Source organism: Lemur catta, chromosome 7 (genome assembly GCF_020740605.2).
Source record: "Lemur catta isolate mLemCat1 chromosome 7, mLemCat1.pri, whole genome shotgun sequence".
NCBI classification, from domain to species: Eukaryota; Metazoa; Chordata; class Mammalia; order Primates; family Lemuridae; genus Lemur; species Lemur catta.
Genome location: NC_059134.1, coordinates 20418224 through 20445252, shown reverse-complemented (window position 1 = coordinate 20445252; position 27029 = coordinate 20418224). Strand labels below are relative to the sequence as shown.

The 27029-nt window shown below is 43.8% G+C and overlaps 1 protein-coding gene across 1 annotated transcript in view; it reads right to left on the bottom strand.

The window, feature by feature from the left end:
* Window positions 1-1083: 1083 nt before the first annotated feature.
* The window catches only part of TRIM29 (tripartite motif containing 29), a 98170-nt gene continuing 72224 nt past the window's right edge, over window positions 1084-27029 (bottom strand). The window contains exon 9 of the mRNA XM_045556270.1: window positions 1084-1158. Coding sequence (XP_045412226.1) covers window positions 1144-1158 — 15 coding nt within the window. The 3' untranslated portion in view covers window positions 1084-1143. The remainder of the gene's footprint in view (window positions 1159-27029) is intronic.

Sequence of the window (27029 nt, the reverse complement as noted above, 5' to 3'; positions counted from 1 at the left end):
TAGGGGCTTGCCCTCTGGCTTCCCGAGTGCCTCCACCCCTGCAGCAAAGGTCCTGTCCCTTCTCCACCCAGCTTGCCCCCTGCTCGCCCTCAGGGGCAGATAAAATATCCCAGCTGGTGCCTGGGCCCCTCCCCTCCCCATCCCCAGCTCTCCCCACCTGGCCTCAGCCTCAGGCTCCCATTTCTGTAGCAGCCTTTATCCCACTGCGTGGTAATTGCTCGTTTACCTGCCGGCCACCGCAGACCCAAACGCCAGGACAGAGGAGCTCTGTCTTACTCTCTAGCCCAGCCCAGCGGCCCGGCTGAACGGAAGGAGTCCAGTAGCTATTTGTCCATGTACGGTGTTCTGTGAGGGGCTGGGCTAGTGACTGCACTCCTTACTCTTTTAGGGATATTTGCTGTTTTTAAGGGCAATGCTTAACCCAAAGGTACAGCATGTTAATGGTGGCATTTTTGGCTTTGTGGCCTGAGGAATCTTTCTGACACTTCTCAAATCACTTCTGGGTGGTACCAAGAGAAGCTTCTGAGACCTGCCCTTTGACCACATGACTCAGATGTGTCCGGAGAGTTTTGTGCTGTCCCACCGGGACTATTCACGCCTTTCTCAGGGCCCCAGTGGCTCTCCCTGACTGAGGAGTGGCTTGCCTGGCCCAGGCCCTCATCCCTCCTCCTGTCAGCCGAACACAAAGCCCAAGGTGCCACACACTTGTGATTCCATGGCTTATGAATTTCTAGATTATGGGCACAGCCAGGGAATCTGACAGTCTCACTTAGCAGCCTCTCCCGGGCCTGGGCCCGGCTAGTGGCCGCTCCAGCTGCGGTTCCAAGAAGTAAATTTGCTCCTTGGAGCTTTGAGCTGAGGAGCATGTTGGTACATCTCACCAGCTCCTTCCTTCTGCAGATAGTCGCCCAGGCCACTGAGCCTCCTGTCACAAGAGAGGGGCTTTGTTCAGGAGGCCGTGACAGGCAGGCGGCTGGTGTTGGAAGCCTTTTGAGTGATGGTCTGTCACGCGGTCAAGCCACCTCCTCGCAGCAGCTGGACTCGTAAGCAGAGCGGGGCAGGCGGACAGGAGAGGGACGTCTGCCGCGATCCCAGGCTATGCGGAGTGGAAACGGTCGTGGAAATGTTTTCAGAGTGATTGATTCACTTGAAAAGATGCTGGGGAGAAAGGAAACAGGAAGAGCCATTTGCTGGGCCATGCTTCGCCTGAGTCACACACACAGGTGGGCAGGGCCCAGAGACCCATGGCACCTGCTCATTGAATACTGTCCTTCCCAGTTCCTTTGGTGTCCCTCTGCTTCTCAGGAGACACTCCGGGTCTTTCTGCCCCGCCTGACTCCCCACCAAGAGCATCTGGGATTCCAGGACTTGAAAACCTGACACCCCTGGATCCTTGTGAACAGACCAGCGTTCCCTGGGAGGCACCACTGCTGAGCACGTCCCCACATTGTGACTTCCGACCCTCTCAACCCCGAGGCTCAGAGCAGTTAAGAGACTTGTCCAGGGTTGACACCAATGGCAGAGCCGGGAATCAAATCCGGGCCTGAGAGCTCACCCCCTCACCTGCCTCTGTGCTGCCAGGGACCCGGCACAAGCCAGCTCCGGCCCAGCTCCGGCCTCACCCTCCTCGGGGCTCCTGGTGCGCCAGGAGCAAGGTAGTGGGGAGGGCGGGAGTCACCTTAAATCTTTTCTAGAACAAGATGGGGCATGAAGAAAGGCATGAGCAAACACTACGTGTCTAGATGAGAAAAGCTGGACACGTTTTTCATGATCCTGAGAAATGTGTTGGAGTTGATCTCTGAGGGTTCCGGTCAGAAGCCTGACTTTTTTCCCACCTCTCAGTTTTTTACTATAAAAAAATTCACACATACACGAAAGCTCAAAGAATGATACAATAAGGGCCCATTTACTCACAATCTACAATTAACATTTTGTCAAATTTGCTTTATCTATGTGTTTTTCTAGACCATTTGGGTCTAATTTGCAGACATCAAGACAGATATCTTAGATGTCCTAGACATTCCAATCTGTTTCTTTTAAAAAATAAGGACAGTTTTCAACATAACCAAAATGCCATTACCACACCTAAGAAAAAGTAACAATAATTTCCTAATATCATCTAATATCTAGTCCATATTCAGATTTCTGTAATTGTCCCAGAAATGTCTTTTAGAGCTGTTTTTTAATACCAGACTCCAATCAGAGGGCATCATTTGATGAAATGCAAGCGCATGCTTTCATTTGGTTGTTTTTTCTGTTTAGTCTCTTCCATCTAAAATGGTCTTCCTGCCTTTTTTTGTCATGACATTAATTTTTTTTTTTAAATCAAACTGGTGGTCTTGTAGAATGTTCCACTTTCTGGGCTTATCTGATCATTTCCTTATGGTGCTATTTAATTTGTCACTTTATTTTCTGTAAACTAGACATTACATCTTGAGCTTGATTAGATTCTCAGATGCCCCACTGGTCCCCACCTCCTGGCATTCATACCCTTATCTAAGCCCCTACCCTAGAGTGTGGGCTGGACTTAGCACTTGGCTTCTAAAGAATAGAATATGGCAGAAGTAATGGGATGTCAGTTCTGAGGCTTTTGTCTCAAGAGTTCTCTCTCAGCTTTGGGTGGCTAGCTCCAGGGCAGCAGCTGCCATGTGTGAGGTGGCCCTGGGGCGAGGCCTACCACCAACCATGGGAGGGAGCCTGGGGCAGATCTCCCTGCCCCAGCCCAGTTGAGCCTTCACAGGAGACCCCAGTCCCAGCCAACAGTTTCACCGCAACCTCATGAGAGGCCTTGAGCCAAAGGCACCCAGCTAAGCTATACCTGGATTTCTAACCAACAGAATCACTAAGGTAATAAATATTTGTTGTTTTAGGCCACTAAGTTGTGGGGTATTTTGGTATGCATAGCTGTAGACTAAATTGTGCCCCCCCCCCCGCCAATTCATATATGAATCCCTAACCCCCAATATGACTGTATTTGGAGATAGGGTCTTTAGGAGGTAATCAAGGTTAAATGAGGTCACAAGGGTGGGACCCTGCTATAGTTGGGTATTTGTCCCCTCCAAACCTCATGGTGAAATTTGATCCCCGGTGTTGGAGGTGTCTGGGTGATGGGGCAGATCCCTTATGGAGAGATGAATGCCCTCCCTGGGGTGAATGAGTTCTCACTCTACCAGTTCCCATGAGAGCTGATTGTTACAAAGAGCCTGGCACACCCACCTTGCTTCCTGTCTCACCTGTGATCTCTGCACACACCAGCTTCCCTTTGCCTCTCCCATGAGTAGAAGCAGCCTGAGGCCCCCACCAGACTCAGATGCCCAATCTTGAACTTTCCAGCCACCAGAATTGTGAGCCAAATAAACTGTTTTCCTTTATAAATTATCCAGCTATGGACATTCCTTTTATAGCAACACAAAACAGACTAAAATAGGCTCTAATCCTATAGAGACGTTGGCCTTATAAGAAGAGAAAGAGTTCTCAAATTCTCTCTCTCTCTCTCTCTCTCTCTCTCTCTCTAATGCTCTCCCTCCCTCCCTCCCATGTGAGGATGCAGGGAGAAGGCAGCCATCTGTAAGCCAGGAAGAGAGCCCCCACCAGAAACTGAATTGGCTGGCACCTTGATCTTGGACTTCACTGACTACAAAACTATAAGAAAATTAATTTCTGTTGTTTAAGTCCCCTAGTCTATAGTATTTTGTTATAACAGCCTGGGAAGACTAAAACGTGTGTCAGCAGGTAAGTAATACAACTTCACAGGTGATGCTATGAACTCCACATTGCCCCACATCAGAAGCCACATAATGTCGGGCTGTCCCACTCATTTTTACCACTGGATTAAGGTGGCCCCTGCCAGATCAGGCCATTGAGAAGGTTCATTTTCCCTTTGGCAACCAGCAAGTAATCTATGAGGCAATACCTTGACCCCCTAGAATATCTTGTTCTCCAACAATGTTTCACCTGATGCATTGGACATTTATTTATCAATAAATCTTTGCCTGAACCAGTTATGTCTTGGAATATTATAAAATAATGATTCTTGTAATTTTATCATTCTTTCCATATTTGTTGGTTAGTGTTTTCCAGAAAGAGGAGTTTTCCCTCATCAAGAGAAATTAACTACAATTTCTTCTATTAAAAAGGACAGGTAAATGCTTAATTTTTTCTTTTTAATCATTAATTTCCTGAATAAGGAATCAGTCCAATAGTCACCTCCAATGGTGTTAAATGAATTTCTCTCTCTTCTCACCCAGTTTTTATCTATCTATCTATCCATCACCATGGTCTGATAGATATTTATTTGTTCAATGTTTTACAATCAATTATACTCATTATTTTTTCAATTTTTTTTTTTTTTTTTTTTTGAGACAGAGTCTCACTTTGTTACCTGGGCTAGAGTGAGTGCCATGGCATCAACCTAGCTCACAGCAACCTCAAACTCCTGGGCTTAAGCGATCCTACTGCCTCAGCCTCCTGTATTTTTTCAATGTTCAGATCATCCTAGATTTTGCCAGTGGGAGCCCCTCCAAACTAGCAGGGCCCTGCTTTAAATTCCAGGCCCCTAAGGAAAAGTTTACAAGGGGACTATCTCCCACCATCCACCTACCACACTTAGAAACCCCTGCTACCAGCCAGGCGTGGTGGTGTGCGCCTGTAGTCCCAGCTACTCGGGAGGCTGAGGCAGGAGGATCGCTTGAGCCCAGGAGTTTGAGGTTGCTGTGAACTAGGCTGATGCCACAGTGCTCTAGCCTGGGCAACAGTGAGACTCTGTCTCAAGAAGAAAAAAAAAAAAGAAACCGCTGCTACCATGGATGGTGGTGGGGAGGTGAAGGAAAAGAGTAATGAGACAAAATGGGGAGTGGCCACTTGAGTAGTTATTCTGTTTGGGGTATGAAGTGCACTGGAAAAAGAAACTGGGCATCCATACTCCTGAGCTTTGATCTTTGTGGCCTTACCAGTTTGCTCTGTGTCATCAAGACCCATGAGCTGGCCTCTCTGTGCCTTGCATGAGGTTTGCTGCGAGGCCTGGAGGAGATGCTACATGCGGTAGAAGGCAAAAAGGCCTGCAGACACATAAGATGACATCCTTAGGGCCTGTGTCCCAAAACCATGTGCCAAGAGGAGGACAAGGTGTTGGGGAAGAAGGACTCAGGTGTCTAAAATGTCCTCCCCCCACCACTGAGGGCTAACTAGGAGAAAGCTATAAACACCTCCTCACTGCAGCATGGGAGGGAGGGAACAATTGGTCTGAGAAAGCTCCCAACATCCTCAAAGGAGGCAGAGATGAAAAACTCAGGTTCCTCTGATCCACCCAGCCTCTGGGATGCCAGGCCTGCAGCCCGTCTCTCTGAGGCCCAGAGGGGTGACATTAACCAGTGCATCTGCATTGTGCAGAGGACAGCTGGCTTTGATGTGCACACACCTCAGTGCCCAGGCCATGCCCACTCTGCATGTGGGGCGGGCTGAGCAGAGCCCTCCCTCCTGCCTGACTCTATTCCCAACCCTGACTTGAACTTCCTAAAGACAGCAAGTGAGATTAAAGACTTGGTCAATGAAAGCTATTATTATTCCTTACTCCTGAGCCTTCTGATATTATTGTGTTACAAGAATGCTGTCTGGGCCACCAGGAATACTAACACGACCTTGTCCTCAGTTTGGGAGGTGTGGAGGCTGCTTACACATGATCACTCCCATCCTCTCCTGCTCAGGCCCTCTCCCACCCACACAACCTCCCTTCCCCCTTCCTTTTGTTCTCCCCATTGAGAGTGGATATCAAGGTTCTCTGTGAGCCCATGGGTTAAAAAGTTGTGGGTGAGGATTTTTGTAGGCAAGCATTTCATGGTCTCTATTATAAAGATGGTGAAGCTGCGTCTCTCTGAGGTATTTTCTCAGGACCCCATCACCCAGCCCACAGCAGAGCAGAGGTTGGATCATGTATAAAAGCCTAAGAGAAACCCAGGAGTGCAACAGAGGTGCTGGCTGTCCTTTCACTGTAGGGTCCTCTCTGCAAAGGGGCCTGGCCTGTGGCGGGGAGCTCTGTGTGTCCTGCCTTGCCCCATGTGTGTTCACACCAGTTGTTTAGCAACAACAGGCAGAAATCACTGCAGGAAAGACAGTTCTCACCAGACCCTTGCAGCATTCTCAGGTGCCTGGAGATATGCTTCCCTGCTCACACTCTCCGTTGGAGCACATGCAGCAGCGCACACACACACACACACACACACACACACACACACACACACACACACATCTCTCCAGCCTCTCACAGAGGAGCCCTCTCAGGTCGACTTCTCCCTACCACAACCACCACTCATACAGCCCTCTTGTACCTGCCAGGCCCTCAGTTGACCTGAGGAAGTCAGGCTAACTTCTCAGACTGGCCCGTACTTGCCTGGGAACGTGCTGGGGCATTGCGAGCCACTGACACTCAGCTGTAGCAGCCTCATTTCTCTGCCTCTCATTCCTGACCAGTGCCAGGCAAGCACTCCTGCCTTCCACTCAGTTCAACAGGCATTACCTAGTGTTACCGACTGAATTGTGCCCACCAAAAATTCGTATGTCTATGCCCTAACCACCGACGTGACTATACGTGGAGATAGGGACTTTAGAGAGGCAAAGAAGGTTAAAGGAGGTCACAAGGGTGGTTCCCTAGTCTGATAGGACTGGTGTCCTTTTAAGAGGTAGAGACACCAGAAGTATGTGCACAGAGAGGAAAGGACATGTGAGGACAGAACAAGAAGGCAGCCATCTGCAAGCCAAGGAGAGAGTCCTCAGGAGAATCCAAAGCTGCTGACACTTAGATCTTGGATTCCAGCCTTCAGAACTGTGAGAAAATAAATTTCTGTTATTCAAGCTACCCAGTCTGTGGTATTTTGTTGTGAAAGCCCTATCAGATTAGCATATCTAGATTTACCTACATTTACCCAAACTCTTACACAGGCCAGGGATATGAAGATGAACATGGCATGGCTCTTGTCCTAAGGAGGTTAAAATATAATAAGAACATATAGATCAATGGAATAGAATTGAGAATCCAGAAATAAGCCCTCATATTTGTGGTTAATTGATTTTCAACAAGGATGCCAAGACAATTCAATGGCAAAAGCATAGCCTTTTCAACAGATAGTCCTGAAACAGCTGGATAACCACATGCAAATGAATGAAGTCAGATCACTACCTCATGCCATGCACAAAAATTAACTCAACATGGATTAAAGGTCTAAATATAAGAGCTAAAACTATAAATCTCTTAGAAGAAATTATTGGTGTACGTCTTTATGACCCTGGATTAGACAATGGTTTCCTGTAGATACGTTGGACCACAGCAATTAAAAACTTTGGTGCTTAAAAGGACACTGTCAAGAAAGTCGTGTCAATGGAAAAGAGGCCAAACTCTGTAAAATAATTTAAAGAGGTTTATCCTGAGCCAAATTTGAGGACCCTGGCCCAGAGCCACACCCAAGAAGCCTTGAGCAAGTGCACTCACTGTGGTTGGGTTACAGTTTGGTTTTATGCATTTCAGAGAGACAGGAATTACAGGTAAAGTCATAAATCAATACATGGAAGGCATACATTGGTTTGACCTGAAAAGGTGGGACGTCTCAGAGCGGGGGGAAGGGAGGGTGTGGCTTAGGTGGGTTTAAAGACTCTTTGGCTTGTAATTGGTTAAAGAAATGAAACTTTATCTAAAGGTTTGGACTGTTTTAAGTTAAAATAAGGAAGTCTGTTAATCAGAGACAAGCTACTGGCCATATATTTGTTGTATAAATTGAGGACCTGAAGGTTTGTCTTGTGTAGCCTTAGGTCTGTTAATGAGTTACAAAGGATATCTCCAAGAAGGGAGGGGGCATGATGAGGTGTGTCTGACCTCTCTTCTCATGGCTGGCAACTCAGTTTTAGGGTATTCCTTTGGCCACGAGAGGGTCCATTCAGTCAGCCAGTGGGCGGGGAGGTGGGGAGCCATAAGATTTTATTTTTGTTCACAGTGCAAAGAGAACCCATGAAATAGAAGAAAATACTTGCAAATCATATATCTGATAAGGGACTTGTATTTAGAACTTAAAAAGAGATATTACAGATCAATACTAAAATGACAAATAACCCAATCTAAAAATGAGAAAAGCCTCTGAATACACAGTTCTCCAAAGAAGATATATATATGGCTAATAAGCACATGAAAAGATGCTCGACATTGGTAGTCATCAGAAAAATGCAAATCTATAGGACCATAACAAAAGATCTAATATTCATGTCATCACAGTTAAAGAAGGAGAGGAGAAAGTGGACAGGACTGAAAGGTACTTAAAGAAATAATGGCTGAAATTTTCCCAAATTTAGCAAAAGACATCTATCTGCAGATTCAAAAAGCTGAGTGAACCCCAAACAGGATAAACTCCAAGAAATCCACACACGTTAAAACACATCATAATTAAACTTCTGAAAACTAAAGACAAAGATAAAATCTTGAAAGCAGCCAGGAAAAAAAAAAAAAGGTATTTTACCTATAGGGTAAAACAATTTGAATTACAGCCAATTTCTCATCAGAACCCATGGAGACCAGAAGGAAGTGGAACAAAATTTTTCAAGTGCTGAAAAAAAAAAAGAACTGCAACCCATGATCCTATAGCCAGCAAAAAATATCCTTCAGGAATAGAGGGAAAATCAAGACATTCTATAATGAGGGAAAGCTAGAGAATTTTTCATAAGCAGACCTACCCTAAAAGAATGGCTAAAGGAAATTCTTTAAACAGAAAGGAGGAAAGAAGGAATCTTGGAACATCAAGAAGAGAGAGCATAGTAAGCAAAAATATGGGAAGACATGATAGGCTTTCCTTTTTCTCTTGAGTTTTCTAATTACATTTTATGGTTGAAGCAAAAATTATAGCACTAGCTGTTGCAGTGTATGAAGAGAAGATATTTAACATATAAATGGGGGAGGGTAAAGTGATGTAAATCCACATTTATAGATCATTCCACTCAGCAATGGCAGAAAACACATTTTTTTCCAAGTGCCTATAGAACATATGCCAAGATAGACCAGATCCTATGCTGTAGGGAAAATTTATCAGAATTAAACAGAACATAATATAAAAGAGATGAAATCATACAGGGTGTGTATTTTCCAACTATAATGGAATCACAATAGAAATCAATAATAGATAATAGGAAAATCTTTAGACATTTGAAAACTAAACAACATACTTCTAAATAATGCCTGGGTCAAAGAGAATGTCTCAAGGCAAATTTTTAAAAATGCACTGAACTGAATGAAAATGAAAATCCAGCACATAAAAATTTGTGGGGTGCATCTAAAGCAGTACTGAGGGGGAAATTTAAAGCACTAAAAGCGTACATTAGAAAAGAAAAAGAAATCTCAAATAGATGACCTAAGCTCCTACCTCAAGAATCTATAAAAAGAAATGCAAAATAAACCAAAATCAAGAAGAAAGAAGGAAATAATACAGGTAGGAGCAGAATCAATAACATTGAAAAACAATAATAGAGAAAAGCAATGAAACAAAGAGCTGGTACTTCAAAAAGATCAATAAAATTGACAAACCTCTAGCAAAACTGAGAAAGAAAAAAAAAGAGAAAAGTCACAAATTACTAATATCAGAAATTAAACAGGAGATATCACTAGGAACTCTGCAGACATCAAAAGGATAATAAGGAAATACTACAAACAATTCTACACAGATAAATTTCATAAATTAAACAGAATGAATCAATTTCTTGGAAAACATAAGCTACTATTACTCAATATAAAATAGAATTTTATTTGACTCGTCCTATAACTATTAAGGAAATGGAATTCGTAATTTTAAAATTCCCAAAAAAGAACTCTCTAGGCCCAGATGGCTTCAACCAAATGTTTAGACAAGAATTGACACCAGTTTTATACAATCTCTTCCAGAAAATAGATGAGGAAGGAATACTTTTCAATTTATTTTTTGAAGCTAATATTATCCTGATATCAAAATCAGACAAAGGACAAAAATAGGAAACTACACACCAATATCCTGCATGAATGTAGATGTAAAAATCTTTAACAAAATATTAGCAAATGGAATTCAGCAATAGATAAAAGGAATTATATAATATGCCATAAATGAAGCATATTCTAGAAATGCAAAACTGGCTCAATGTTTTGAAAATCAATCAATATAATCTATCATATTAACAAGCTAAAGAAGAAAAATCACATGATTATATCTATTGATGCAGAAAAAGCATTTGATAAGATTTAATATCCATTTTTAAAACTCTCAGAGAAAATAAGAATAGAGGGGGACTTCCTCAACTTGATAGAGAAGCATCTACCAAAGAACCTACAACTGACATTATGTTTAATTAGGGAAGACTAAATCCACGTATGAACACCAAGATTAAAAATATAATACCAATTTAGGCCGGGCACGGTGGCTCACGCCTGTAATCCTAGCACTCTGGGAGGCCGAGGCAGGTGGATCGCTCGAGGTCAGGAGTTCAAGACCAGCCTGAGCGAGACCCTGTCTCTACTAAAAATAGAAATAAATTATCTGGACAACTAAAAATATATATAGAAAAAATTAGCCGGGCATGGTGGTGCATGCCTGTAGTCCCAGCTACTCAGGAGGCTGAGGCAGTAGGATCACTTAAGCCCAGGAGTTTGAGGTTGCTGTGAGCTAGGCTGACGCCATGGCACTCACTCTAGCCAGGGCAACAAAGTGACACTCTGTCTCAAAAAAAAAAAATAACAACAACAATAATAATAATAATACCATTTTAATTGCTCAGAAAAAAAATAAATTACTTCACCGTAAATGTAATAAAACATGCACAGGGCTTGTATGCTGAAAACTGCATAACACTGATGGAAGAAAGATCTAAGTAAATGAAAAGACATGGTATTCATGGATTAGAACACTCAGCATAGTAAAGATGTCATTTCTCCTCAGAAAACAAGTTTGAAAAAGAATAAAGAGGGGAGAATCAGTCTACCCAATTTTAAGATTTATTACATAGCTACAATAATCAAGACTGCTTGGTATTTGGAGAGAGAGAGAGACATCTAGATCAGTGGAAGAGAACAGAGGACCTAGAATTAGATCCACACATATAACCCCCACTGATTTTGGCAAAAATGTGAAAGCAATTCAATACAGTAAAGATAACCTTTTAAACAAATGGTACTGGAGCAATTGGCATCCATAGGTAAAAAAATAAAAATAAAAATGAACCTTCATCTAAGTCTCACAGCTTTATACAGTAAGTAACAGAAAATGGATCATGGACTTAAATGCAAAATGTAAAAATATAAGACTTTTAGAAAATATCACAGAAGAAAAATTTTAGGATCTAGGGCTAAGCAAAGAGTTCTCAGACTTGACATCCAAAACACTACCCATAAAAAGGAAAATTGATACAGTAAACATCATCAAAATTAAAAACTTTTCTCCATGAAAGACCCTGTTAAGAGGATGAAAAGACAAGCTACATAGTGGGAAAAAATATCTGCAAACCACATATCTGAAAAAGGACTAGTATCTAGAATATATAAAGAACTCCCAAAACTCAATAGTAAAAAAAGCAAATAATCAAATTAAATATCAAGCAATCCAATTAGAACATGGACAAAGAGGATATGCAGATGGCAAATGGGCACATGCAGAGATGGTGAACATCATTAGCCATTAGGGAAATAACAGAGTAGAGCCACCTACAGTAAGATACTACTATATACCTAGCAGCATGGCTAAAATAAAAAATAGTGCCAACCCAAATGCTTACAAGGACACAGAAGAACTGGATCACTCCTATATTGCTGATGGGATCATAAAATGACATAGCCAAACTCTGGAAAACAGTTGGGTGGTTTTGTTTAGGAAAAAAAAACACCACTAAACCTGCAACTATCACATGACCCAGCAATTGGACATTTATCCCAGAGAAATAAAGACTCGTGTCCACACAAACCCTATCTATATACATAAATACTATAGAAGCTTCATTTATAATAGCCAAAAACTAGAAACAACCCCGATGTCCTTCAATCGGTACAAGGTTAAACAACTATGGTACATCCATCCCATGGAACACTTCTCAGCAATGAAAAAGGAACAAATTCTGGGTACAAGCAACAATGATTCTGCATAACAAAAGCCAATCCCAAAAGGTACACACTATATGATTCCATTTCTAAGACATTCTTGAAACGACAAAATTTTAGAAATGGGGAACAGATTAGTGGTTGCTAGGACTTAAGGGGGTGACGGGAGGGAAGGGGGAATGGCTGTACAAAGGCAGCACAGGGAATATTTGTGGGGGTGCAGATGCTCTGTATCTGAACTGCATCACTGCAGTAACCTGGCTGTGAAATTGTGCTGCAGTTTTGCAAGCTGTTACCATTGGGGAAACTGGGTAAAGAGTACATGGGAACTTTCTGTATTATTTGTTACAATTGCATGTGAATCTACAATTATCTCCAAAAAAAAGGTTTAATTTTTTTAAAAGCCCATGTAGTTTATAATTTCATAGTACAAGCTTCCAGGAGATTAAATGAGTTTGTTTGGGTTTTAAGTAGACATTGTTTTGAAAAATTATATGGAAACATGCATATGTACATGGAAAATGTGTATATGCACGTATATTTTTTTTTCATATAGAGGGAGGTGGGGGAAAGAGAGAAAGGGAGAGAGGAAGAGAAACAGAGAGAAATGCATGGACTTTTAAAAGTGCCTGTACAAGGCCCTTTGGGAGCCCAAAGGAGAGACAGTAAAAGTCCCTTGTGGAGAAAGGTCATGTGGACTTAGGGGTTAATAGGGTTAATGAGATCTCATCTCTCCTAAAGAGAACCTCACACACACACTTGCCAGCTCCAGTGAATACACAATGTCCCTGTTCCCTCTCTTCTGCCTCACCTTCCCTTTGTCGTTGTCATTCATTCACAAAGCCACTAGAGAACGCTGTTAGTTAGGATAATAAATGGTAGGTGCTGTAACAAATGACCCCCAAATCTCAGTGGCCTGACATAATAAAAATTAATTTCTGATCACAAGGTGTATTTGGAACATTCCCGATTGGGCAACTCTCCTAGAAGGTTTTCCTCTTAGGGGTGCCAGAAACGTATGCTGCCACCACATTATGGCGTCAAAGTCACCCCAGGATCATCCAGTCAGCAAAAGGAGAATGTGGAAATGGAATGGGATTTGGCGGGGGCAAAGGTGGCTGAGAAACGCCGTCTTCCTATATGGCTTCATAGCATCACTTTGGCCCTTCCCACTGGACCCTACCAATGGTCCTCATCATGGAACACCAATATCCACATCAAAGTTGCTCCCCATAACCCATCCTCAAATGCTGGAGCAGGGCAGGCTTCTTCATAAGCAGGGAGAAGGGCCTACTCTGCACTTCTGTCCTGCACAGTTACCCAGGACTGAGGCAGCTCAGCAGGTGTCCAAAGTCTACACCGAGCCTGCAGAGACAGCTCCTTCAACCTCAGGCTTCCATCAGCTCCCCCATCAGAGCCCCAAGGCCACCCAAGGAGTTAGGCAGAGGATTGTCTCTTTCCCATTCCCCTCCATCGCCCTGGTCACCTCCTTCCATTCATGTCCCCCTCAGGCTGCCTTGAAGCTTCGCTAAAAGAACCTCTTTCTTCCTCTATTAACCTAAAAACAAAAGGCCTGGGGGATGTCACTCCCTGAAGACCCACACCCCGAAGGGTCTCAGCCCTCCAAGCATGCTAGACACTGAGCTATGCATCTCAGCCAGGAGTCGTCAGGGGACCCTGCTCTAGTGGGAGTGATGCGATGAACCCAAACAGGGCTCAGGGAAGAGCAGATTGTGGTGGGAGGGGGATATAATGGTTTCTACCTCAGACATGTTGTGCTTACAGATGCCAGGTGTATGTATGGGGTAGGAGCTCAGGAGACACATCCAGACCGAGGTGCTCCACATATCTTATATTTGATAGGCTACAGATTCAGCAGCTGTTACAAAAACCCAAAATAACAGCGGCTGAAATAGGATAAGGTTTCCTTGTCTCTCATAAACATAAGCAATCACAAGCACAAGGGCTGATGTAAGGCTCTAAAGAGGAGGGCCCCAGGTTCCTCCCACCTTGCTGCATGTGCATGACGCAAGATGGCTCACTACCATCTGCCCTCCAGCCAGAAGGAAGGATGCACTGGGCAAGGAAGGGCAAGCCCCTTCCCTTTAAGGGCATAACCCTGAGAAATGCACCCAACACTTCTGCTCACATCCCAAATATCGGTCAGAAGGGTGCCTCTAGCTGAAAGGTAGGCAGGGCAATGCAGTCATTTTTCCAGGCAGCTATGTGCACAGTTTATTTCTATTACTATGGAGGAAGGGGAGAAGAGATATTTGAGGATGGTTAGGAATCTCTCCCACACATCCCTGTCAGTCATACATTTTTGAGCGTGTATCCCCCTGTGTATGTATATTTGTTCATAATTAATATGTATGTCAATATGTCTATTAAATACTTATAAAGCTTATTTTCTTGCTTGCTTTTTAGATAAAAATAAATGTGATATTTTCTTCTCAAGCCTCAAGAGATCATCTGGCACACACCCCCCTGGAGACTGCTAGTCTTGAGTAAAGTTGTAGATTTATAAATCAACAGCAAACAGATAGTGACCAAAGCTCTGGAGTTGAATTAGATCACACAAGGAAAGACACATAGAGGAACGAGAGAGCTCCAAGGATGGGAAATTGGGAAATACTAATATTTAAGAGTTGGGCAGAAAGAAAAAGAATCAGGAGTCATCTGAGAAACTGAGCAGGAGCCATCCAAGAGATAGGAGGAGAAATGGATAGAGTGGTCCTAGGGAAATATGGGGAGAAGAGGGTCTCAGGAAAAGTTATGTAGGGTGAAGACAGAAGAGTGGCCATTGATTTGCCAATGTGAAGGTCATTGGTAACACAGATAAGAAGAAAAGAAAATTAGGATGAATAGGCAAGAAAGGATTAGTTAGTATATTTGATTCTATATACTAGGAAGAAAGTAGCCATCAAAGGTTTTTGAGTAGGGGAGCATCATGATGACAGCAGAATGCAAGGAAGACTTACGTGGTATGTGAACATTTGTATAAAATGTGGACTGGAGGAGCCAGAGTCTGAAGTCTGGAGGCCTACTAGGATGTAAACCCTGACCAGACTGTACCAGACTGGAAATGGCCTCAAACAAAAAATTTTACTTAGGAAAAATGGAAATGTCCCAGTGACCAACTTGATATGAAAACTTATGGAGAAAATTGACTCCAAGGTTTTGAGCCCTGGAAGCTGAAAGAACGGGAGTGCCACTGAGACCACTGTTGAGTGAGGTCTTAATGGGTAGATGCACATCTGATGAGCTTACCCAGAAATGCTTGCTGGAGAGGGTATTGTGAGCATGCCAACCCCAAAGTATCTGCTCTCCCATCCTGGGTTTCTCCCACATGCCTAGGCTGTACAAACCCTCAAGTTCAGAGTTCCCACCCCCCTTCCCCAGCAGTGCCAAGGATGTGTTCATGACTGGATGTTGTGCCAGAGACCCTCCAACCAGCCAAGCTGACTTTAATGTGGTGCCAGGGACCACAGGGTTGACACTGAGGACAAATGGAGCTGCTCCTTCCCATGCAGTGACAGGCTCCCTGAGGAGGCCAGCAGTAAGAGCTGTCAGCTGGCATCGAAGCTGGATATGATCAGAGCCACTGTGCAGCTCACTTCCGAGGAAACCCCACACATAGCTCTACGAGGTGGGTCAGAGGTCACACTTGCACAAATCATCTTCAGCCATGGCCCATTGTTTAGGATGGTCAAGAAATAGGTCAAAACTTGAGGAAGGAAGATGCCATTCTCAACAGCCATAGTACGTGTCTCTAAGGAATGACCCACCACTGTGCTTACCCCAAGGGGCCTCTCCCAGGGATTCTGGTCCACTTGGTTTTTGGGCTACACTGAAGCTATATGCCCCTTGGAGTCCTCCCTGGGGATGTTCCCTGGCTGCTTTCTTCTCAGGCCCCCGATGGGTTGGGTATAGGTTGGGTTGCAGGGCAAAAATGGTGAAAAGGATTTGGGAAACTGCTCTATGAGTCTGGGCACCAAGAGACAGGAACATAGTTCTAGTAGCTCTCTCTGGGCTGTGCCTTGGCCTAAAGTTGATGCTCTCCAGGATCAGGAACTTCAATGTGATCCTGAGAGCTGGAGGAAGCTTCCCTCAGGGGTCAAGAGAGGCCCCTGAATTTAGATAATGGTTCTCACTAGAGTTACTAATGGGGGATAGCCACCCATCTCCTCACTGGGAACAAAGGCCACTGACCTGGTTGCCTCTGAATTGACACTTCCTCCATCAAATGATTTTAAAGATAAAACAGAAAACTATGAATCTCATAAAACAAAATGAGCTAGTCCTGATATTTGAGCTAAATAATACCAAAAGCTTTAAGGATAAAGCAGCTATAGGGTGCCCTGGATACATCTGTGGAGATGAGCCCAGATTTCTTGGGCATCTCAGAAAGTGGAACTCACTTAACACTTACTGAGCATCCACTATGTACTAGGCCCACACTGTGAATCTTGAAGCATGAAGAGGAGTTAAAACAAAGACGGCAGCTGCTACCAACTGAGAAGGGAAAGGGAGGACCAGGCACTCTATACACCCCTAGGACAAATCCCACTGCTGCTACTGTGGGCTGCTGTGAGACCAAGGTATGGGCAGACTGCATTCCCCGAGCTACTTGCCCACACTGCTCCAGCTGAGAAGGGCCCCAACCTCCTTGGTGACAGGCCCACAGCACAGCCACCACAAGAAACACCTGAGAATTCCACCAGTGGCCTAATGACCACCTCACCTCTGCCTATCATAGCCAGCACCTGAATGTACTACCATGGGGTAGTGCTGGCCCAGCCCCATCCCTCCAGTAATTGAGAATGCTATCCAGGGGCCTAAAAATCACCCAGCACAGTCCACCACTTTTGCCACCTGATCACTCCTGCTGGAGTCTAAAGTTAGGCCAACCCACCCTATTAATGCCACAACAGCTGATACCCACTTGCACATATCACCAGTGGGCCAAGACTGACCTACACAATCCACTGCATCCATCACCAACGATACAGTCAACCCACTAGTATGGACCGCTATGGGTTCCAGTGGATTGCTCACCACCGATACTGCCATCACCCACATCACACCAGCTTCCCAAGGTTGTGAGAACCTGCTCACATACCTGACTCACCATTGCCACTACAAGCATCTGAGCAAGCCAACTGGAAGCCCAAGAATTGGCCCTCTAGGACCCACCAACAATGGCACCACTGTAAACCACTCTGGGTCCTAAGACCAGACAGACTCAGCCCACCACTGCCACCACTGGTACCTAAATACTGGCCCACATGGCAAGCTAGTCCCCAGCAAAATGCCACCACAGCCTCCACTAAAACCATACCTTAAGCCACCAAAAAACTTGTGTACTGCTGAAGAAATTACACAGACATCACACTACTGCAGGCACCCAAAATCAAAACCAAAATGCCCTGCACAACCAACAATATTTATACATCTTCAGGAAAAAAAACCTTCCCTACAAAAGCAATTTCAAAAAATTGTAAGAAGCAACCATTATATCAGATGTGCAGATATCAATGTAAGGACAAAAAAAAAATGCTAAAGCAAGGAAATATGAGACCACCAATGAAATACAATCATTCTCCAGCAACAGATCCCAATCAAAAAGGAATTCATGAAATACTGGATCAAAGAACTCAAAATACTGATTTTAAAGAAGTTCAGGGAGATACAAGAGAATTCTGAAAAACAATACAAAGAAATCAGAAAAATAATTCAGCATATGAATGATAAATTACAAAAGACATAGATATTTTTTAAAATAACAGAATAGAAATTCTGGAACTAAAGAATTCACTGAAGGAAATACAAAATACATATGAAAGCTTCAATAGCAGACTAGATCAGCCGAAAGAAAGAATCTGAGAGCTTGAAGACAGATCTTTTGAAATAACCCAGTCAAACAAAAATAAAGAAAAACATAATTTTAAAAATGAGCAAAGCCTTCAAGATATTTGAGATAACATAAAGTGACCAAATATACAAATTATCAGTGGCCCCAAGTGCAAGGAGAAAATGAAAAGATTAGAAGATCTATTTAACAAAATGATGGATGAAAACTTCCCAAGTCTAGCAAGAGATTTAGACATTCAGAAATACGAGGCTCTATGATTCCTAGGCAGATACAATGCAAAATGTTTTTCTCCATGGCACATCATAACCAGACTGTCTAAAGTCAAAAACAAAGAGCAAAGTCTAAAAACAGCAAGAGAAAAGTGCCTAGTCACCTATAAGGGAAAACCCATCAGACAGTGGATTTCTCAGCAGAAACCTTGCAGGCCCAAAGAGAATGAGATGATATATTCAAAGTGCTAAAAGGAAAAAAAATCAGTCAAGAATCCTATATCCAGCAAAAGTAACCTTCATAAATGAAGAAGAAATAAAGTCTTTCCCAGACAAGCAGATGCTGAGGGAATTTGTTACCACTAAATTGGCCCTACAAGAAATGCTCAAGGAAGTCCTAAACCTATAAATGAAAAGATGACATTTACCATCATAAAAACACACTGAAGTATAAAACTCACTAGTAAAGCAATCACACAAAGGAAGAAGAGAAAGAACTCAAATGGTACCATGACAAAAATCCACCAAACCACAAGGACAAACAAGAGAAAAAGAAATAAAGCAAAAAGGGATATATAAAACAACCAGAACACAATTAACAGCATGACAGAAACAAAGCCTCCCTTAACAATAATAACCTTAAATGTAAATAGACTGAATTCTCCACATAAAAGATATTGAATGGTTGAATTGATTAAAAAAAGATCTAACTATATATGCTGCTTACAAAAAAAACACCTCACCTTGTCAGTAGAGTAAAAGAATGAAAAAACATATTCCACACAAACGGAAACCAAACAGGAGCAGCTATACTTATATCAGACAAAACAGACTTTAAGTCAAGAATAGAAAAAAAAAAAAAAGACAAAGAAGGTAATTTTATAATAATAAAAGGATCAATCCAGCAAGAAGATATAACAATTCTAAATATCTATACACCGAACACTGGAGCACACAGATTCATAAAGCAAATATTCTAGATCTAAAGAGAGAGATAGACTGCAATACAGTAATAGTAGGGAACTTGCACACCCCACTGTCAGCATTAGATAGATCGTCTAGACAGAAACTCAATAAAGAAACATTGGATTTAAACTTGATGTTAGACCAAATGGACCTAACAGACATTTACAGAACATTCTGAATATGCATTCTTTTCATCAGCACATGCAACATTACCCAGAATAAACCATATGTTAGGCCACAGAACAAGTCCCCCAAAATTTTAAATAATCAAAATCCTGTCAAGTAACTTCTCAGGCCACAGTGGAATAAAACTAGAAATCAATATCAAGAAGAACTCCAGAAACTATGCAAATACATGGAAACTAAACAACATGCTACTGAATGACCACTAGGTAAAAAAAGAGATTAAGATGGAAATAAAAAAAATTTAGAAACAAATGAAAATGGAAACACAACATATCAAAACCTGTAGGGTTCAGCAAAAGCGGTGCTAAGAGGGAAGTTTATAGCAATAAATACCTACATCAAAAAAGTAGAAAGATTACAAATTCACAACCTAACAATGTACCTAAAGGAGTTAGAAAAGCAAGAACAAACCAACTCAAAATTAGCAAAAGAAAAGAAATAATAAAGATCAGATCAGAAATAAATGAAATAGAGACTAGAAAAACAATTCAAAGGATCAACAAAACAAAAAGTTGGTTCTTCAAAGAGATAAATAAAGTTGATAAACCATTAGCTAGCATAACCAAGAAGAGAGAGGAACCAATTAAACAGAATCAGAAATGAAAAATGAGACACTACAATGAAGACCACAGAAATACAAAGGATCATTTCTGTTTTGCGGAATATCTTTTTTCATTTTTTTACTTTCAGTCTATATGTGTCTTCACTGGTAAGGTGAGGTTTTTCTAAGCAGCACATAGTTGGATCATGGCCAGGTGTGGTGACTCATACCTATAATCCTAGGACTCTGGGAGGCTGAGGTGGGAGGATCGCTTGAGGTCAGGGGTCAAGACCAGCCTGAGCAAGAGCAAGACCCTGTCTCTCCTAAAAATAGAAAAAATCAATGGGGAGAATAAAAATAGGGGAAAAAAAAGTTAGCCAGGAATGGTGGTGCACGCCTGTAGTCCCAGCTACTCGGGAGGCTGAGGCAGGAGGATTGCTTGAGCTCAGGAGTTTGAGGTTGCTGTGAGCTAGGCTGATGCTGTGGCACTCTAGCTCAGGCAACAGAGTGAGACTCTGTCTCAAAAAAAAAAAAAAATATATATATATATATATATATATATATATATAAGGACATGATCTAACTATATATAGATCACTATATATATATATTGACAAAAAATGATCCAACTATATGTAGTTGGATCATGTTTTTTTTGTCAATCAACCATTCAATATCTTTTACATGGAAAATTTAGTATATTTACATTTAAGATTATTATTTTTAAGGAAAGATTTGTTTCTATCATATTATTTCTGTCATACAAGCAACTATATGCTGATAAACTAGAAAACCTAGAGGAAATGGACAAATTCCATGAAACATACAACTACAAAGGCTGAATTAAGAAGAAATAAAAAACCTGAGCAGACCAATAATGATTAGTAAGATTGAATCAGTAATAACAAGACTCCTAACAAAGAAAAGCCTGGGATTGGATGGATTCACAGCTGAATTCTACCCAACTTATGAAGAAGAACTAATGCCAATCCTCCTGAAACTATTCCAAAAAATTGAAGAGGAGGGAATCCTCCCTAATTCATTCTATGAGGCCAGCATCACCCTGATACCAAAGTCAGACAAGGACATAACAGAAAAGGAAAACTACAGGCCAGTATCCCTGATGAACATAGATGCAAAAATCCTCAACAAAATACTAGCAAACCAAATTCAACACCACATCAAAAAGATAATACAGCACAATCAAGTGGGATTTGCACCAGGCATGCAAGGATGATTCAACAAATGCAAATCAATAAAAGTGATACATCACATCGAGAGAATGGAGGACAAAAACCATATGATCATCTCAATAGATGCAAAAAAAATCATTTTATAGAATTCAACATTCTTTCATGATAAAAACACTCAACAAACTAGACATAGAAGAAATATACTTTAAAATAATAAAGGCCATGTACGACAAGCCCACAACTAAGATAATACTGAATGGGGACAATTTGAAAGCATTTCCTCTAAGAACTAGAACAAGAAAACCATGCTTACTTTTACCACTCCTATTCCACAGAGTACTAGAAGTCATAGCCAGAGCAATCAGGCAAGAGAAAGAAAGAAAAAGCATTCAAATAGGAAATGAGGAAGTCAAACTGTCCCTCTTTGCTGATGATATGCTCTTATATCTAGAAAAACCTAAAGACTCCACCAAAAATCTCAGATTTGATAAATGAATTCGATAAAGTTGCAGGTTACAAAATCAATGTGCAAAATCAATAGCATTTCTACACACTAATAATGATCTAACTGAGAAGAAAATCAAGAAAGCAATTCTATTTACAATAGCCACTTATATGTGGGAGCTAAAAAATCAGATCACGTGGAGGTATAGAGTGGAAAGATAAGGAACAGAGACAAGGAAGAGTAAGCTGTGGGGAGGGGAGAGGATGAATAGAAGTGGGTTAAAGGTTACAAACACACAGTTAGATAGAAGGAATACATTCAGTGCTTGATAGCAGAGTGAGCTGACTATAGCTAAACAAAAATGTACCATACCCAGGAAATCAACATCCTAAAACTCTGACTTGATCACTATGCATTATATTGTAAAAGAAAATAAAAATCTTAGAACTACTTCCCAGTGGTTCTTCATGCAAGAGGGAGGGCCAAGCCTGGAGGCTGAGTCATGCAACACCCCCTCCCAAATGAATGGCCGTTACTAACATTGTGCATTAGCCAGATCCCCATGGAAAGGGAAAAGGCCTCAGATATCTATAAAAATTGCCTCCACAGATCATTTATAAGTAAATTCCTTGCTGGTAAACAAGGACATGCAAATTATAACTTTAGGTCTGCAGGCTAAGTCTAGCTCCTAAAAGTAAAGTCTAATTACGTTGATTACAAATTTATCTTCCCAGGTACAAAACAGAGACAAGACAAGATCAATCATTCTTCCACCTCCCCAGGGACATCCACATAATTAGTTCTTCATTTACTCCCTTTTTCTCTTCAAACATTCACCTTATCTTATGTAAAATGTAGACTTCCTGGGCACTAACTGAAGTCTCACCAGAGTGTAACCATTGTCCCACTGCCCACCCCCTCCTCCTTTTTCTTTCTGCCTGCCCTCTGCCCTTAAATGCTGAGTTCTCACATCCCTCTTTGGAGAGAAAAGATGACAGATGCTTCTGTGGTTTATGCTTTTCCTGGATACATCCTCAAACTTTGGCTTAACAAAGCTCCATTGATTGAGATCTTTGCCTCAGTCACTTATTTTGAGCAGTCAATGTATATGTAATAGAATTTCACATGTATCCCATAAATTTGTACAAATTGAAAAAATAAAAATAAAAAAAGGATGGCAGATGTTCCAGGCTGGAGGAACAGTGAGTCCAAGGCGTTCTATGCCTTCGACACACGGTTAAACTCTAGATCAGTCTGGCCACAGCAGAGGGAGGGAAGGGAGACGTGACTCCAAGGCTGGAGGAGAACGCTCTGGCCAGATCTGACGTGTCTGTGTGGTGGGGAGCCTGGGCTTTATCCAGAGGACAACAGGGAGCCATTGAACGGTTTTAAGTGGAGAGGAGACATGATCAGATTTGTTTTAGAAACGTAGCAGTGTGGTTTACTAAGAATGTAACGTGTCAGAATAGCCTATTGAGAGAGACTAGCTGCATCTTGCTCTCTCCGTTGAGGCTCCTGCTAAAGAATGACAGGTATTTCCACCCCTTTCCTTCTCACTCCCACCCCAGGAGGGGAGCCAAGCCTTGTGTCTGAGGTCTGGGCTTTCCTTACCCACAAGGGGAACTGACAATGTTCCTACTTTGTGTGTTTTGAGGCAAAAAAAAAAAAAAAAAGAAGTTGCCAGGCCTTTCTGATGTTTTGTTTTAGAAGGCCTGGGTCCAGCCAGGGAGTGTTGGGGCTAAGAATTGAGAAAGGGAATGAGTGGTCTCAGAGAGTTCATGGGATGGAGAGAGGCTTCAAAAGAGGCTGAGCTCCCCAAGACTTCGTGCATGGTTGGTCACGGGGGTGAGGAGAGGAAGGGGTGGAGAACGGCTCCTGGGTTACCAGTTGGCCGATGGAAGACGGGTGGTGGGGCCAGTCATTGACTAGAGAATAGGAGGCATTTAGCTCTTAGAGGGAGCAGATCCCCATAGACCTGCCCAGCAAAAAGCTGTGAGCAGAGACAGCCTGGACTCCCACCCCAACTAGGAATTGGCACCTTGACAACCCTTCAGGGAGGGAGGAAATCTGGTGGCTACCCTGCTGCCCAGTGCCCGGTTGGTCTCTCCTGCCGGGCATTGACCAGAGAGCATTTCCAAGGCTGGTGCTGAAGGGAGCTGATCTTTGCACTGATGGGAAGTACCAGTGATTTCCAGCATGGACTCAGCAGGCCTGGGTGGGCCACAGTGAGATAGAGCCCATCCTGTGAGCTCCCAGGCCTTATCTTCCTCCTTGGTAAAGCTAGTGCTTTGGACCTGATGCTCCACCCAGCTTCTTCCAGCCTGTGAGTTCTGAGCCTATGAGGAGTTGTCCGAGGGCCAGATAGAGCAAAACACACGGTCACAGCACATTGGCAGGAGCGCGGAGCCATGTGCAGAACCCCAGCGGTCAACAGGGAAGGATTCCCAGAGAGGGGTCTAGGGGGCCCATATGTCAGTTGACGGCAGCGGCCATTCTCTCTGCTGCCTCACCTTCGTTTCCTGTGCTGGGTCCAGGGCAGCTGGCTGGCCAGGGCCACAAGCATAGTGCGTGCCTGGCTCTAGGCTCACAGCTCTTTCTCTTCAGCTGCACACTTCTGCTACTTTCTTCTCTCCCTGTCCACTTCCTGCTACTGCTCAGGGATGCCCCAACAATCAAAATGTGCTTCTGGAGACCAAGGCTCATTTTCCTTCCCCTTTCTCCAGCCAATTCTCCTCTGCCTCCCAACTCTCCATTATCCACAAGCCTCTACTTTCCTGATTGCTGAATTCCTCTTTCCTGATTACCTTCCCCAGCAGTAGACTCCCCTGAGAGACAAGAGAAGGTCTGACCAGTGGCCTGATCCCAGAGGGGTGGGAAGGGCAAGAGAAATGTAATCACTGTGACTGTGCAAACTGCTAAGGCCGGGCTTTACAGCAGCAGTGCCTAGGACAGTCAAGATGAGGGAGTGTTATCTCCATTTTACAGATGAGTAAACGGAGTCCTGAAGAGTGAAATAACTTACCTGAAACCACAAAAGCAGTACAAGTCAGAATTTAAGCCCAGATATCCTTGGCTTCCTTTCTGTTTCCATTCTCTCAAAAAGACATTTATTGACCATCTACTTTGCACCAAACGCTGTACCACACCTGGGGAGGCAGAGACAAATGGAGCAATGTTGCAGCCTTTAAGCACTTGCAGTCTAGACAGGAGATAAACACAGATAGTGTGGTGACTGGCACACGTGGGCGTGGACAAAGTCTTGCAGGACCCTGGAGAGGGGACAAACTAATCAAGGCTTTCCAGGGGAGGTGACAGGCAGGGGAGTCCCAGAGGATGAGTCACAGTTACCAGACAGAGAAGGGGGTGGAAGGACGTGCTGGCCAAGGGGCCAGCACACATGAAGGCACCTGGGTGTGTAAGCATGCGGCACCATTGCCCAACCCAGGGAATTCCTTCACACCCTGAGCAGGGCGGCTTCCTGCCCTGGGATCTGGGCCTGGAGACACTGCCCCAAGCCCGGCTTCCGTGGAGAGGGCTCTGCCAGTGCCTGAGGCCCCCCTGACAGCCGCAGCCCCTCCTTCAGTTGGATCTTCAGTTTAGCTAAGCCGTGGGATCCCACTGGGTTTGATACCATCTAATTGGTTGTGGCTAATCCCATATTAACTTCTCCCGCAGAAGCTAGAGGGCCTCTCCCCACCCTCCATCACGTCTTGGCCCCTACTGAAGCTGCTGTTATCATGTTTATGAGCCTCCATAACCACAGACAGGCAAATTTGCATATAAATAACCTGCCAGCACTGGAGGCTGCAAGAGGCACCTCGTAACGACTCTGTTTATTACTCTGGAGAGAGAAGGGGAGCAAGGCGGCCTTGTGCTCTGGGTGGCCCAGGCGGGTTGGCTACATTTCCACCCACTGATTAGCTGAGAAAGGGTCAGTGACCCCCAAACAGCAGAGGAGGAAGAAAGGTAAAGCCTCGCAGTTCCTCCCCTTTCAGAAACCCTGGCCCTTGAAGTCTGAGATTGCAGAACCTGCCGCATCACCGAGGCTGGTCCTGCCTGAAAATTAATCCCAGCAGCCAGGTATGGGCCTGGGCTGGATGCAGGTGGGGGATGCAAGGCAAAGGGAGAAGGGTCAAGTCCTCAAAGAACTGCCTATTGCAGAGCACAGGCCATAGACCTGGGGGGAAAGGACTGACCAGACAGCAAGGTGAGAGCTGGAGGTGCAGGAGCGAGTCCTCCCCCTGAGAAGGCTTCCGGGACGAGGGGCACCTGGGCTGGCCCAGGAAGAATTGGTAGACCTTGCCCAGGTGGAGAGCAGAGGAGGAAAGATTCCCGACTGGAGGGGGTGAGGTGAGCAAAGTCATGTTGGGTGAATACAGCAGCAAGTGGACTATTTGCTGGGAGATACATCGATGAGCAGCAGAAGGGGCAGCAGGAAGGGAGACCTGAGTCAGCCATAGTGTCCCCACATGACGGGGCTGTGACTTTAGCTCCTAGACCTCGAAGGTTTTTGAAGAGAGGAGTGACGTTAGTTGGGGCAGCTCTGTGGGTAAAAGCTGGCTGCCGAAATCTCTGTTAAAACATGGGTCGGCGCAAGGGTTACCGAAGAAGGCAGGGAGGGATCACCCTCAGCACGATCTGACACCTCGTGAGCACACCAGCAAGGCTTGATCCAGAGCAGAGGCCACACCCCAGAAAGAACGGGAAACCAGAGGTCAGTGGAAGCTGGCGTCTCGGAGGAGGGAGAGGTGAGGAGGACAGTTCAGAGGACTGGACGTCTACAGCTGGAAAGCAAGCCAAGGCAAGGGGAATGCTGGGGAAATATAATTAAAAAACGAAATCTCCTCCCAACCTAGAAAACCTCTCCACGAAGAGAGCAGAGACAGAAAACAGTCTTATTATTGAGTAAGCGTTAAACCAGAATGTGATGCGCAGTGCAGGCACCTGCAGAGAGATTGCAAAGACAGGACGCAATCTCACTTCCTATACAGCCAGGCAGATACAACCTATTGCATCCACGTTTTCAAGATAAACAGAAACTAGTTCTCAGGTAAGAGGACTTGACAGTATCAAGCCCAGAAGAAACAGAGAGACAGGCTCTCTGGAACAAAGGAGTTTATTTGGGAATAGCAGAGGATTGCCATCTGGGGATACGCGTGCTCTGACAGATCACAGGTAGATTCAGGCGGGTAGGGGCAAAGGAGAATCTTTTAAAGAAAAAGACAAGAAGTCTAGCTAAACTGCTTTAAAATAAATTTCACAGGTCATGAGCTCATTGTAGGAGTCGGCGTTTGTTCACTTTTGATTCAGCACCAGCCACTGCTAGGTAAGTGTCCTGGTGCAGGTGGCTTACCTGGAACACCGCAACCTTGAGGAAGTTCTTGTGATAAATCCTGCTACCTGTCTACATGCAGTATTGTCTTGTCATAAGTCCTGTTACAGGCATGCGTGCGTGAGGGCTGCTTCTTCATGGCAGCCCACGACTCCACCTTGTTGGAGTTGGACATAAGTGACTCCATTACGGTACCGGCA